General features: G+C 47.2%; 4 protein-coding genes across 5 annotated transcripts; 1 reads left to right on the forward strand and 3 right to left on the reverse strand.

Annotated features, from left to right (window-relative positions):
• Positions 1 to 494: 494 nt before the first annotated feature.
• Positions 495 to 1,725, reverse strand: LOC117640182 (general odorant-binding protein 56h-like). The gene is made up of 7 exons (XM_034376482.1): positions 1,570 to 1,725; positions 1,359 to 1,455; positions 1,223 to 1,272; positions 1,107 to 1,142; positions 878 to 968; positions 743 to 810; positions 495 to 666 (listed from the first exon to the last, which is right to left on the reverse strand). Exons 1-7 carry the CDS (start codon positions 1,609 to 1,611, stop codon positions 610 to 612), a joined length of 441 nt encoding a protein of 146 aa, XP_034232373.1. The 5' UTR covers positions 1,612 to 1,725; the 3' UTR covers positions 495 to 609.
• Positions 1,726 to 2,080: 355 nt separating this feature from the next.
• Positions 2,081 to 2,786, reverse strand: LOC117640186. Its single transcript, XM_034376495.1, has 3 exons — positions 2,579 to 2,786; positions 2,427 to 2,507; positions 2,081 to 2,310 (listed from the first exon to the last, which is right to left on the reverse strand). The coding sequence occupies exons 1-3, from the start codon at positions 2,675 to 2,677 to the stop codon at positions 2,164 to 2,166; spliced, it is 327 nt and encodes a 108-aa protein (XP_034232386.1). The 5' UTR covers positions 2,678 to 2,786; the 3' UTR covers positions 2,081 to 2,163.
• Positions 2,787 to 4,927: 2,141 nt separating this feature from the next.
• LOC117640198 (tRNA (uracil(54)-C(5))-methyltransferase homolog) lies at positions 4,928 to 7,104 on the forward strand. The gene is made up of 8 exons (XM_034376551.1): positions 4,928 to 5,134; positions 5,218 to 5,460; positions 5,543 to 5,710; positions 5,793 to 6,034; positions 6,104 to 6,318; positions 6,411 to 6,553; positions 6,646 to 6,724; positions 6,811 to 7,104. Exons 1-8 carry the CDS (start codon positions 5,054 to 5,056, stop codon positions 7,032 to 7,034), a joined length of 1,395 nt encoding a protein of 464 aa, XP_034232442.1. The 5' UTR covers positions 4,928 to 5,053; the 3' UTR covers positions 7,035 to 7,104.
• On the reverse strand, positions 7,063 to 11,863 carry LOC117639947 (TELO2-interacting protein 1 homolog). Of its 2 annotated transcripts, XM_034376176.1 has the most exons (14): positions 11,772 to 11,863; positions 11,244 to 11,328; positions 11,025 to 11,161; positions 10,767 to 10,944; positions 10,499 to 10,679; positions 10,249 to 10,398; positions 9,751 to 10,156; positions 9,117 to 9,661; positions 8,683 to 9,030; positions 8,221 to 8,596; positions 7,812 to 8,136; positions 7,509 to 7,737; positions 7,329 to 7,436; positions 7,063 to 7,249 (listed from the first exon to the last, which is right to left on the reverse strand). In XM_034376176.1, exons 3-14 carry the CDS (start codon positions 11,065 to 11,067, stop codon positions 7,145 to 7,147), a joined length of 2,994 nt encoding a protein of 997 aa, XP_034232067.1. In that variant the 5' UTR covers positions 11,068 to 11,161; positions 11,244 to 11,328; positions 11,772 to 11,863; the 3' UTR covers positions 7,063 to 7,144. The 2 variants fall into 2 exon arrangements, with proteins under 2 accessions (XP_034232067.1, XP_034231978.1); XM_034376087.1 differs by having other exon boundaries at positions 11,244 to 11,863.
• Between the last annotated feature and the right edge of the window lie 9 nt (positions 11,864 to 11,872).

Consider the following 11,872-nt stretch of genomic DNA (forward strand, 5'->3'; position numbering starts at 1 on the left):
AAGACAAATTTCTAATCGTCGGCTCGAGTAACGCTCGACTGTTTTTGGAGCCCTTAAAATGTCACGGGCCGCTGCGCGACGCTGCGGCGGCGTTTTCGTGCAACTCACGGGTCTGCAGACTTGCAGTGGAGGGCTGCCAGTGCCGTGGCTCCGCAGAGGCCCGGGCCAGGGGCGCGCTATCAATCAAGGAAAGGGCACTTCCTGAGGCTGACGCGCTGACGCAGGCTGACGCGCTGACGAGGCGGATCGGGCGCACCTACACCAGCAACAGGGGATGGCGGTAGTCAGGACCAGGCGCCACCCACGCAAGGACTGACCTCATGCTGTCGCTGTCTCTCTCGCACTCGTGCGGAGCCGCAGGGCTGCGAGAGAGACAGAGCATCGAAGCACTGCTCGGCAGGCGCCACCCACGCAAGGGCTGTTCGGCGCCAACGATGGCTGGGCCAGCGGCGTGGCGGCAACGGCGGGGAACACGGTGAAAAACGACCGATAAACTCAATGCAACATTTCTCTTTATTCATGAAATTAGCGGTAACAACATAAATGGCGTGGGTTTTGTTTGATCCAACTGTGTTTTTATCTGTGTGGGGGATTGTCGCTGTGCTGGATTCACTTGCTGGGGGCGGGGGCGGCGGTGGCCATCATCTTGATGTGGTCGGCGTAGAACTGAAACGAGAAAAAAAAATCCGATGTAGTTTGAAGTCTCCAAGAGCCACGCGTCGCTAGCCGGGGCGGCACTCACATCGGGGCTCTTGTCGCGCATGCACATCTGGTTGCGGTACGCCAGGTCGCACAGATCGCCGCCTTGCTCTGCGGGCAAAAAAGAAAAATAAAGCTGCTGACTTTCGTCGTGCGCCCTTTTAGTCAAAGCAATTACCGATCATCGCGCACTCCCTGGCGATGGCGTGCTGCTCGGCCGGCAGGGAGGCGATCATGTTCTCCACGTTGAAGTGGCCCGAGTTGGTCATCTGGAAGGGCGGAGCGGTTAGTTTGATTCAGTCAACCAACCAACACCCAGGAGGGTTACTTCAGTGGGCCTCCCTCTTGTGGTAACCTAACCTAACCTAACCTAACCGGCGCGACACTCTAGGTCGATGGTCACTCACCATGTTGGCCTTCATCAGGACGCACTTCATTTGACACTGGAAAGAATAGAGACGTCGTGACAATAAAAATGTTCGAGTACACCAGAAGTAGGGAGAGGGGCTGCAAAAATCGTTACCTTCGTGTTTTCGCTGGCGTCCCCGCCGTCAGCCCACGATAAGACGTCGTCTGAAATCGATGGAAAAGATCAGCACGGAAAAAGGAAAAACGAGGCGCGGTGGAGAGGGCAGCAACTTCCCACACTGTATACGCACCCATGGAGGTCCCGGTCTCCGTCATGCACATCTCCATGATCTCGTGCATGTCGGGCATCTGCGTGGCCGCGGTGGACGCGGTGGCCGCCCCAAACACCTGCAACACAGCCAGCATTGTTTTCTCGGGGTTTTCAAGTTTCAGTCGGCAACCTTATGGCACTCGGGCGCCAGGAGCGACGAGAGACGGCGCTTGCGGTGCACCAGGACCCACCTGCTGGCCGCAGAGCACGGCGAGGAGGACGACGGCGAGCATGGCGCTGTTTGTTTCGGTTGCGACGGTAGCGAAGGACTGCAATGCACCGCGCCGCCGAACGTCGCCTTTATACCGGCGGCTGGCGTGCGGGTCACGGCGGCCCAACGTCACTGTAAGTGTTCCCTAATAGGGCCAAATGCCGAAACGGCCGAAACGGCGCAATTCGGGCAATTGGCGGGAATATGCAGAGGGGACCAGGAAGTGAGGCGGACGGCTATGGAAATGCAATTGCGCGGCTTCGTTCGAGTTTTCTACCTCCGCGATAAAAATCGGGAAATCTCCACTTAAAAAGAACGAAAGTCATCTCGAAACCAATGTATGCCCAAAGGAAGAAACGCAAAGATAGATTTTAATTTACTCATAGGACACATACAAAAACGTGAATTTGAATTATGTTAATTTTTAATACATTGTGAAAATAACGATGGGCAAATATTTGCAGCCATTTTTCTTGGAGTTTTTTCTTTGCCATTTTGCTTCATGTGTTTCTCGGCTGTTGGAACTGCAGCAGCACGATTAGATATGAAATGACGGAGGATGCCATCTGAAATATTAACATTTAAAAAAAATGAAGTTTGACATAACCGCGAAAGTGTTTTTCGGCCGCACCGAGGTGAAGGTGGCCCTCCGCAGCGTGAAGAATCCGCCCACCGACATCTGCACGTCGGCCCTGGCCGCGGCGTGCGCGAAGAACTTGAGCTGCCGGCGAGAAGACGGACCGGAAATGACAGGGAAACTCGGGCAACAATTAACAGTGTGGGCAACAATGAACAGTATGAACTTGGGCTGGGCGCATGCAGGAGCACGGCACGCACCTCGCGCTCCGTCTGGTCGTCCATCAGCGGGTAGTTGAGCTGCAGCTTGTTGCGGAGCACCTCCTGGAAGCGGAAGTTGACCTGCCGACAACGTGCCGGTGTTACAGTGCGTGGGCGAGCGTGAAGCCTTGGTTGGTGGCGGTGGTGTCTACCTTGTCGGCCGCGCGGTGCGCCGCCTCGCAGATGACCAGCCCGCTCACGTTCCACATGGAGGCCATGAGCCCCGTGGTGAAGACCAGCTGGGCCTCCATGCCGACCAGGATGGCGTACAGGGTCTGCGGGCCGAGCGAGGGCCTTCCTTGTCATTGTGCTCGAGGCGGCATACGATCATGATCATGAGTGGTCTAGCCCTTAGTGGTAATGGTAGTGAGGCGCCTGTCGGATAGGCAGTGCCGCAGGGCTCCAGTGTTGTGCGGGACGGCCTGGCTTGTCGTTCGCAGGCGTCCGGAACAAACTCGCCACAGTGAAGTGCGTCACTGCGGCCAACGCTCGCAGCGAAGTCCCGTTGTTGCGTCACTGCAAGTGTCGAAAAAGGCCGCTTCGGCCGCGTCGATTACTTGGAAGCCGAAGAAGACGCTGGTGGTGATGAGGAGGACCACGTGGAGCAGCAGGGTGGCCGGCATGGTGACGGCGCCCTCCACGGCGGCGCACAGGTCGAGCCAGGACTCGCGGTACTGCCTCAGGCGGTGCGCGTCCAGCTCGCCGCTCGAGATTTCCTGGTGGGGTGGTTGGAGACGTCTCGCCTCGGACATTAAACACTTTAACTCCAACTGGACCCAGACCTACGGCGCTCAGCTCCTGGACCATGGCCTCGGCGAAGTCGGCCAGGCGGAGGAAGAGCGCGGTGAACGACAGCGTGAGGTAGAAGCAGCGCGTGATGTTGTAGGTGCCCGCCAGGAGGTGCCACAGGTCGGAGCCGCGGCCCCCGGCCACCACGAAGAGCCAGCCGTACACGAGCAGGGGGGTGAGGACGAAGGCCGTCGCCAGCACGAGCCACGCGATGCGCCCCGGCCACGGCCCGCACCGCGGCACCAGGAAACCGAAGTCTCTCTGCGGAGCGGAGGCAGTTTGTCAGTTTTTGAAGTTAGCGAGATTGAGAGCAGGATTCCGCCCACCATGAGCGGCGCGAAGAGCTGCTCCAGGCGGCGCCGACCGCTGGCCACCTCCAGCCACAGCAAGGGCTGCAGCAGGTACGTGGCGGTGACGATGATGGAGTCGATGGCCACGTACCGGTCGTGCTCCTTGAGGTACTTGTCGGCCTCCGAGGCCGCCTCGGAGGTCAGCCTGATGTCGGCCAGCTGCAGCAGGCGGTCGCGCACCGTGAGCCAGCACGACCACAGCACCGCGGCCGTCGTCGGCAGCACCCACCACAGCGTGGAGTGCACCGCCACGGCCGGCCGCGCCAGCAGCAGCCTGGCCAGGAACTCGCCGCGCGCGCTGCAACGACAAGACCATGGACAAGACAGACGTGGAGCAGGCCGGGATGGCGCCGCCGCGGCCACCAACCTACCTGCTGCGAGCGGGCAGCGTCCACGCGGGCCTCGGGGCGGCCTTGGCCGGGGCCTTGGTCTTCAGCGACTCCGACACCATGAAGACCCTGCGCAGGTCCACCCTCGGCACCTGCGGCGCGTCTTCGACTGGACAAAATGGTTAGATTGAGATCGGCCCGGCGGCGCCGCGACGGAGATTCGAACCGCGCTCACTCTGCTTCAGACTGACGGGGTAGAAGCCGAAGAAGACGGCCACCGCGGCGATGGGCTGCAGGCCCTCCAGCAGCCCCCGCGCGCCCGGGAGGCTCCACGTCGGCCGGTGCTGCAAAGAGCAGGCAGTGCCTACAGTGTGACAGTAAGCTGCAGCAGGCCTTTCCTGCTCTGAACACCCACTGTTTGGCGGCCTTCCTCTCGCAGGGCGAAGGAGGCCCAAGGCGACGGCAAGGGACGCACTCGCCTGCCCGGGCCGAGGCGACGCTTCGTGGCGCCGACCATGTCTGAGCGATCTGCAGTCCCACAGTGTAGGACCCGGGGGTGATGGTGGCGCTCAGCGGGCCTATGCGCCTCGGCCTACTTCGAGGAGGCCCCTCTCCGTCATGCCCTCCGCCACCGCCAGCACGGCCACCACCACCACGTCCCGCCGCGTCATGTTCGCGGAAAGCCCCGGTCGTTTCCTCGCCAAAGCACCCAGAAACAACCAGAAAGGACCGCCTTGCCTTCCGGGCAGTTCTTGGATTTCCGACGTCATTGCTTCTGACAGGAAAGACTGTGCGTGATCGAATGAATGCAGTGGGGTGGATGGCCCCCGCTACCGCTTCCCCCTCTCCAAATCCCCTTTATGATCTCGATTTACCAGTTAGGCACGATTGCGTGCTCCAGACGCCGTCGCAACAGGCTCGCCCTACAGAAGCAACCCAGGGCCTAGGGCCTAGGCTCTCCATTGAAGTCGAGGCGTTAGTCCAGTTGAAAATTCGCGCTCAATCGACCGTTGTGTTGGTATCGATAGCGTTGCAGGTCGGTGGCGTGGTAGACCTGCTAGCAGACGCTACACAAATCAAAACAATGTGTGTTCGTTCGTGTGTGATGATTTAAATATTGTTTATGTCTTAATAAAAGAAGTGAATTAACCAGTTCACCATGTTGAAGTGTGTTTGCAATAATTTACGCCATGTAGGTTTTAAGAATACAAGGCGGAAATACGCGGACTATAAAATAAAGGTAAACGTCGAAGTCGAGGGAAGTGCATCGTAACCTCTGTCTTAACGTGTGTGCGCCGGTTGTAACATAATTTTTATTTTCAGAGAATCGAGCCTTTTTTAGCTCCTAACTCGGAAATTGAGGAAATCAATTTCGAGACGCAAGAAGAGGCCCTCAAGGATGCCGTTGCTCCTTTGTGGAGAGTCCCATACAGCGAACAATTGGCAATGAAGGATCAGTGGATTTCCTACGCAGTTTCACAGTACTTCTCAGTTATGAATGAACACCTGAATAAAAACCCTAAATTGAAGGTCCCTACGCCCACTATCGCCAAAATTGTTCCCTCTGTTAGTCGTTTGAACTGTAATCAATATAAATGTCAATTCCATACTCACAAGGCTTCTCACTGACATTATTTTTCCTTTGTAGCCCGTTATTCATCATTATAGAAATAAGGATGTATATATGGTGCGGTCTGGTGTTGATGGAAATCCCAAAACAGTTGGCCATATTATTGGCCGGCCCTCACAGGGAAAATATGTTTGTGTGCCTCCTGTAGATATTATAAGTAATCCACGTCACATTGAAGTAGCAAAGGTGCGGAACAGTAAATGTATCTCATGATCTGGTCCATATTATACATAAATAATTACTCAAGCATTCTCTGTTTATTCTCCAGGCTTTTCAAGATTATATTCGCTCTTCCTCACTTCCCGCTTGTCATAACTTTAACGAGGGAGGGAACTGGACTCAACTCCTGGTCCGTAGCAATGCAGCCGGAGAAGTTATGGCATTGGTCAAAATTCATCCACAACAACTTACCCAGGCGGAAATTTCTGATGAGTGTGATAAACTCCGAGAGTTTTTCACTCATGGTCCTGGTTCAGTTTGCCAACTTTCTTCACTTTATTTCCAGTCAAGGTACACTTGTGCTTAAATGTATTGAGAATTTATTGAAGTCAATGCTTCATCTTCTGTTTTACATTCCAGCCCATTTTCTAATGCTTCTGGAAAACTAGCACCATACCAGCTTCTTTCTGGTAGCAAACATCTAGTAGAAAAATTAAGCGGACGGGAGTTCTCCCTTTCACCAAGCTCATTTTTTCAATGCAACATAAAAATGGCTGAAATAATGTATGACAAAATAATGTCTACTGCTGGTTTGTCTCAAGCAACATCTCTTCTTGATCTAGGATGTGGAATAGGTACGAATGTAGAGTTTTAGCATGAGCATATGATAAGGCATAATCAAATGTTTGCTTCTTCACATTGTTTTTTTTTTTTCTTTTACTGAAAGGTACTATTTCAATTCTTGCAACCCCGTTTGTAAGAGGGACAGTTGGGATTGACATGAGTGAGGAGGCTATAGAAGATGCTAAGTATAATGCAGCTTCTAACAGTATTTATTCTGCAAACTTTGTGGCAGGATCTATAGAAAAGGTTTGCTTGGAAAATTTATTTCCTCTTCCTTTTTTTTGGTTGTTGTGCCCTATTTAGTTTCTTAATATTTTATCAATGATATTTTTCAACAGAAAATAAGGCTTGCTCTGAAGTGGTTGGAACCATCTACAGAAATTGTGGCAGTGTTGAATCCTGGTAGATGTGGTGTTGGTAAGTTTAACCTTTTGTGTTTCTTTTGATGGTACATATAATAAATTACTATATTTGATGACTTTTTTCCTCTTTTCCATGTTTAGAAGTGTCTGTGATGAAAGTACTAAGAGAGACACCCCAGATTTCAAAAGTAATATATGTGGCTTGCCAACCTGATCACGAATGGGTCATTCGTAATGTGCTAGCACTGATTAAGCCAGTGAACAAGAAATTGAAGGGGACTCCTTTTAAATTTAGATCTGTTGTTCCTGTTGATATGTTTCCTCAAACAGCACATAGTGAATTGATTATGAAATTTCAAAGATGATAGTTAGAAAAAATTTATGTACGTAATTTGTAGAGGATTTGGTTTTATTTTTATAAATTGTTGAAACACAGCCATGGTTATTTAATAATTAAGTAAGATAAATACTATTATCATCTCTCATCTTCCTCTCTGCCGTCTTCAGTTTGAGTCCCTGGGAGGCCCAACAAGCGCCTGATGTTTTCTTCACAGTCATGGCGTTGTGATGAGTGGTGCAACTGCCAGAGGCAAGAAAATCCTTTGTATCAAAAATAATAAAATTTAATAATTTAATTGATTGTTTTACTAAGAACTTACCTTAAGGATTGGCACAAGATGAGGTGGTGTCCACCAGGAGACTAGAGACCACCAAACTGCATCAGCATCTAAACTGTATAGACACTGGATCAAAGTAACAGCAGCTGCCTGTAAAGCATAGAGTTTTTATAAATTTGAATAAAACCTCCAAATAGAGTTAAGTGAAAATGGAATGTTTACTTGTAAAGGGTGAGGTTGGCAGCAGCTCAAATAAAGTAGGGAAACACTGAGAAGGCCGTGGAAATCCTTTCCTCTAATGGTCAGATGACAAGCTAGTGGACCAAGTCCAGATAACAATGCCAGTTGTGTCTTATACTTTTGAGAGAAGCGGTAAACCGATGCACGATCTTTCAAATTACTATCAGACACTGAGCTTCTTAGGAATTTACAGAATTGAGGGAAAACCTCTCTGAAAGGAAGAAAGATGTTACGGAATCTGGTTCACCGTTTTGTCAGACTGCAGATAAAATAGACACTACTAACTTGATAGTACGAGTCAGAAGGAAGTCCTTTGCAGTTCTGGCCATCGTTTGCAACAATTGGAAAGCAGTGCGAATAATTAGAGGTGACTGATTTGCCTCAAATCTACCGACCAGGGGAGCCCACGTTTGATGGATTAGTGGAAGAAGTGTGTCAGTGAACGGCTCCAGAGCTTGTAGACCAACATCTAAAGTCTTTATTGACAGGAATTGATGGTCGACTATTTGACTGGGTAGGAAATGGAGACACCTTTTCAGGACTAAGACAAGAAGCTTTGCTAATTCTGGAATCTCCTCCTTCTTATCAGAGTCCACATCCATTGCAATATCTGTAGGAAAACAAAAAACAGAGCATTTAACACCTTTGTTTCACGATGACATAAGTTTTAATTTACAGTGTTGTTGCAACCTACCATCTTCCATTTCTTCCACCAAATTATGGGGCTGCAGCTCCTCAGGCAATTCTTCAGTAGCGTCTCTCTTTACCTCATCTAGATTTTCACTATCTTCTACACCAGTCCTTAAATTTTGTTGGTATACTTTTAATCTCTCAACAGCTGTCCACTTTCTATCTGTTTCACAGATGGTAATGGCAGGAAAATTACAGTCTTCATTAGCATTTCCATCAGACATTTCGGCTTTTATATTTTGATACCCTAAATAAGGAGAGGCTGAGCTATTTCCACTGGGTTTCAGCCATTGATTAACTCCAATAGCAAATGTAAGGAAAACGCGAAGATGAGCCTCATTATTTTTGCTTTGTGAAGTATCACTACTTTGCTGAAGCACCTAAGCACAATGCATTCATAAAATTATTGGTTTTAATGCAATTTAACTGAAAACTGTAGAAAAATAAATGCACCAGCTTTACTTACATTTAGGACTATATTATACAACCCCAGAGCAATTTCAGGTGACGAGTGTTGAAGTACTAAGCTTAAGGCATCAAAAACACCCATATGTTTGTCTAAGTGGCGAAGTCGTATGCTCATACAGTGCGACAAGTAATCCATGTTGTTGGAAATAAGTGCCACCAAATCCGAGTCAAAACCACACGCCTCGGCGACTCGAGTGAGAGCTCGACGACCCGCAAGCGACGTACAGCTGTTTGCAGATCCGGCTTGCTCAAGAAGCGGGTAGAGCACTCGCAAGAGGTGGGTCTGAGCTTTATCTCTGCCCACGGCCAAAATACAAGCCCCAATGCCCTCTGTCAATAAGCATGTCTGAAATTTAGATAAAAAGGATGTTAAAAACGTCAGCTATTTGCACAAAAAATCCTGTAAGAAAAATAAAATTTGACAACATTTACCATGGCAATGTCTTCTTGAATCCTGCTGACAGTTGTGACAGATTTTGAATTTTCTTTGGCTGGCCACAATTCAGGAGCCAAGTATGATTCCAGCAAAGAAGTACCAAACTCATAAACATTGTCATTTTTCACTTTGCAGGCTGACAGCAAAAGAATATTCAATAAAAGAATACACTCTTTCCGAAAATGTGTTACAGAATGCAGAGTATCCAAAAGCTGTGAGCTCAGCAGTTCAAAAACTCTAATTGAATTTTCAGCAACAATATCACAAAGTTGTAGAACATTAGACAGAACGGCAAAATCAGAACTGAATCGGAGTCTCATCCAAGGTACATTTAAATTATTACACCGTTCAGCTGTCAGTTGCCTCATAGAATATTCATTGCCTACACTAATGTTAGAACATTCTAGTGTAAGAACATGAAGCAAAGAGAGAGTCAATCTTTGAAGATGAGCTGAGCTGCTTAAGACATTCCTCATAGAGGGACGCAAAAGCTGAACATAGCCTGAAAGCAGAGCTACTGAAGAAGCTCCATATGCCCCACCTACAACATTTTATAAAAATAAAATTAATTAACAGTTAGTAAGCAAGATGTTACTAAAATAAACTTTAAACAACCTTAATAGATCATACCATCTTTTTGAACAAGACGAGGAAGTCTTGTGAGTAACATGTAAAAGTTTTCCTCTGCAAGCTGAAGAAAATCATAGCCGTTCTGATGGGAGAAGAATTTATTAAGTTGCTCAATTGAAGAGAGACTTTCATTCCTCACTTTGTCATCCTCATGAACGGATAGGGTTACAACTGCATCTAAAAGAGGCCCAAGACCTTCTTTCAGTGATCTAGGACTCCTTATAAGGATTAAAGTACAAGCACGCACAACTTCTCTGCATACTTTTGCATCTGAGTGCTCACAGTGCTCTGCAATTTTTGTCAGATGAGGCATTAAGTTGAGTGCCATTTTCTTCCTGACTTCAAGGGTGCGGCCTTTGGAAGACTCAATTTCTTTTTTAAAATCTTTTTTTTGTGTTGGTTGTGCCTGAAACAGAGACAAGTTGGAAAGATAAGGCAAATTCCTATTAACATTCTTTTCACTCAAATTGTGATAACTGTACAAAAAACAGTTGTTACCTGAGAGATGTCTGGGGTATGATCAGGAGAACCAGACTCTTCAGATAATTGAAGAAGTGATTCCATCATTTTAGATGTATCGTTTTCATCGGAAGTTGCATAATCTTCCATTACAAGAGCAATCATAGTACTAACAGTAAATATGGCAGTCTGAAATCAAAATCACGACACAGTTTTGTCAGACAATTCACCCAACCAAACATCAGAAAAGGTGAAATTATATGTTTGAAATGTGTTGATGAATACTGACAGATAGCACTTTACTTCCTTGAGTGATGTCCCCACACACAATAGACATTAGCTTAGTACAAGCTCCAGGTAGAATAAACTGAAAAATGTCAGCGACTTCTTGACGTTCCCATGGTGATCTCTTGTCAGGACCATCAAGAGGCACTTGCTGCAGCACCAAAACAACCTCCATTGCTCGAACCCTAAAAATTAGGAACATAGAGCTCAGTTACATATTTTTGTCTGTCTTTTAGGTTTGCGGAGGTAATGATAATACAAATTGAAATTACCTCAAGACTCGTAATCTCTCCGATGCAGCCAGTTCAAGGCAAGTGTATGCTATCTGACAAATGTCAGGAACATTATCCTTCACATAGAATGCTTCTTGAAGATCATTTGACATATTTTTAATAGCTCCAAATGCACAGTTCATCACACTGAGCTTCATCTCTTCCGGAACATTTTTAACTATAAGGAATTGATTCATTTTAGTTAGAGAGAAAACATTGGCTGTGAATCTCAATTGACAGTTACCAAATTGTATTTACTCATATTGGGTGAGTTCTTGTCAAATATTTCCATCATTAACATCTTCAGTATATTTTTTACAATAGTTACTGTCTGTAGTGAGGTGCGGTTCAACACATCATGAACAGAATCTAATAGAATTGTTTTTGTCTCTTTGCTGTGAAAATAATAATGGAAAACCTTTGAAAGTCATTATCTGTTTTCAAGTCAATTAACGAACAGAAACAATATTATCTCACCTTAGATTCGGATCTACAATCTCTCCCAGGATAGAAGCCAAAATATATGGATGAAGTTTTTGTAAGGAGAATGTGTCGACTGAAACTATGACATCTTTAATCTTAGCCGCTGTTTCTTTAGTACATCCATCTTTCATTTTATTTAATAGGGGGTCTAAATGCTGCACAGTCGCAGCCATACGATGTGAGATTTGATCCATAGTGTGAAGATTGTACCGTATGTTACGCTAACATTCAATAATTTATGATTTTGGTCAAACTGTGAAGCCAATTCATAGAAAACTTTCAAAGAGTTTATAAGCGATTTCCAGACATGCATGTGCTCAAAAATTACAATTACTTAGCCGAAAACATTAAAAGTGTAAGGTTATGATGCCCATGATACAGAAACAAATATTGAGAGCTGTACTTATTGGCAACTGTCGTAGCCCGCATATAATACAAAACTTTAAAAAAAATGGATGACGTGATTTCTGAGTCAACGATAACAACAGTTGGAAGTCTCCTTTCTCCTTTTAAACGAATTACCGCTTCTTGCTCTTGTCTTGCTGTTTCTTTCTTGTTGTGGTTCTGATTCATTCCATTCACATTGGTATCGACATTGAAGCGCGGGCTTTCTTTGTTTTTGT

Source organism: Thrips palmi, unplaced genomic scaffold, assembly GCF_012932325.1.
Source record: "Thrips palmi isolate BJ-2018 unplaced genomic scaffold, TpBJ-2018v1 HiC_scaffold_1, whole genome shotgun sequence".
In the NCBI taxonomy this organism is placed as follows: domain Eukaryota; kingdom Metazoa; phylum Arthropoda; class Insecta; order Thysanoptera; family Thripidae; genus Thrips; species Thrips palmi.

What these genes read in the sequence shown, in the direction of transcription:
- LOC117640182 (XM_034376482.1), bottom strand. Translation starts at nt 1,611, where the DNA reads ATGCTCGCCGTCGTCCTCCTCGCCGTGCTCTGCGGCCAGCAG. An exon ending in CCGTGCTCTGCGGCCAGCAG is followed by an intron (nt 1,456 to 1,569) that starts GTGGGTCCTGGT and finishes GCTGTGTTGCAG; the next exon opens with GTGTTTGGGGCGGCCACCGC. An exon ending in TCCTGATGAAGGCCAACATG is followed by an intron (nt 969 to 1,106) that starts GTGAGTGACCAT and finishes CCGCCCTTCCAG; the next exon opens with ATGACCAACTCGGGCCACTT.
- LOC117640186 (XM_034376495.1), bottom strand. Translation starts at nt 2,677, where the DNA reads ATGGAGGCCCAGCTGGTCTTCACCACGGGGCTCATGGCCTCCATGTGG. An exon ending in CGCACCGCGCGGCCGACAAG is followed by an intron (nt 2,508 to 2,578) that starts GTAGACACCACC and finishes CGTTGTCGGCAG; the next exon opens with GTCAACTTCCGCTTCCAGGA. An exon ending in ACGACCAGACGGAGCGCGAG is followed by an intron (nt 2,311 to 2,426) that starts GTGCGTGCCGTG and finishes TCTCGCCGGCAG; the next exon opens with CTCAAGTTCTTCGCGCACGC.
- LOC117639947 (XM_034376087.1), bottom strand. Translation starts at nt 11,443, where the DNA reads ATGGATCAAATCTCACATCGTATGGCTGCGACTGTGCAGCATTTAGAC. An exon ending in AAGGAAGTAAAGTGCTATCT is followed by an intron (nt 10,399 to 10,498) that starts GTCAGTATTCAT and finishes TTTTGATTTCAG; the next exon opens with ACTGCCATATTTACTGTTAG. An exon ending in TTCAAGAAGACATTGCCATG is followed by an intron (nt 9,031 to 9,116) that starts GTAAATGTTGTC and finishes TCTAAATTTCAG; the next exon opens with ACATGCTTATTGACAGAGGG.
- LOC117640198 (XM_034376551.1), top strand. Translation starts at nt 5,054, where the DNA reads ATGTTGAAGTGTGTTTGCAATAATTTACGCCATGTAGGTTTTAAGAAT. An exon ending in TCGCCAAAATTGTTCCCTCT is followed by an intron (nt 5,461 to 5,542) that starts GTTAGTCGTTTG and finishes TTTCCTTTGTAG; the next exon opens with CCCGTTATTCATCATTATAG. An exon ending in TGGCAGGATCTATAGAAAAG is followed by an intron (nt 6,554 to 6,645) that starts GTTTGCTTGGAA and finishes ATTTTTCAACAG; the next exon opens with AAAATAAGGCTTGCTCTGAA.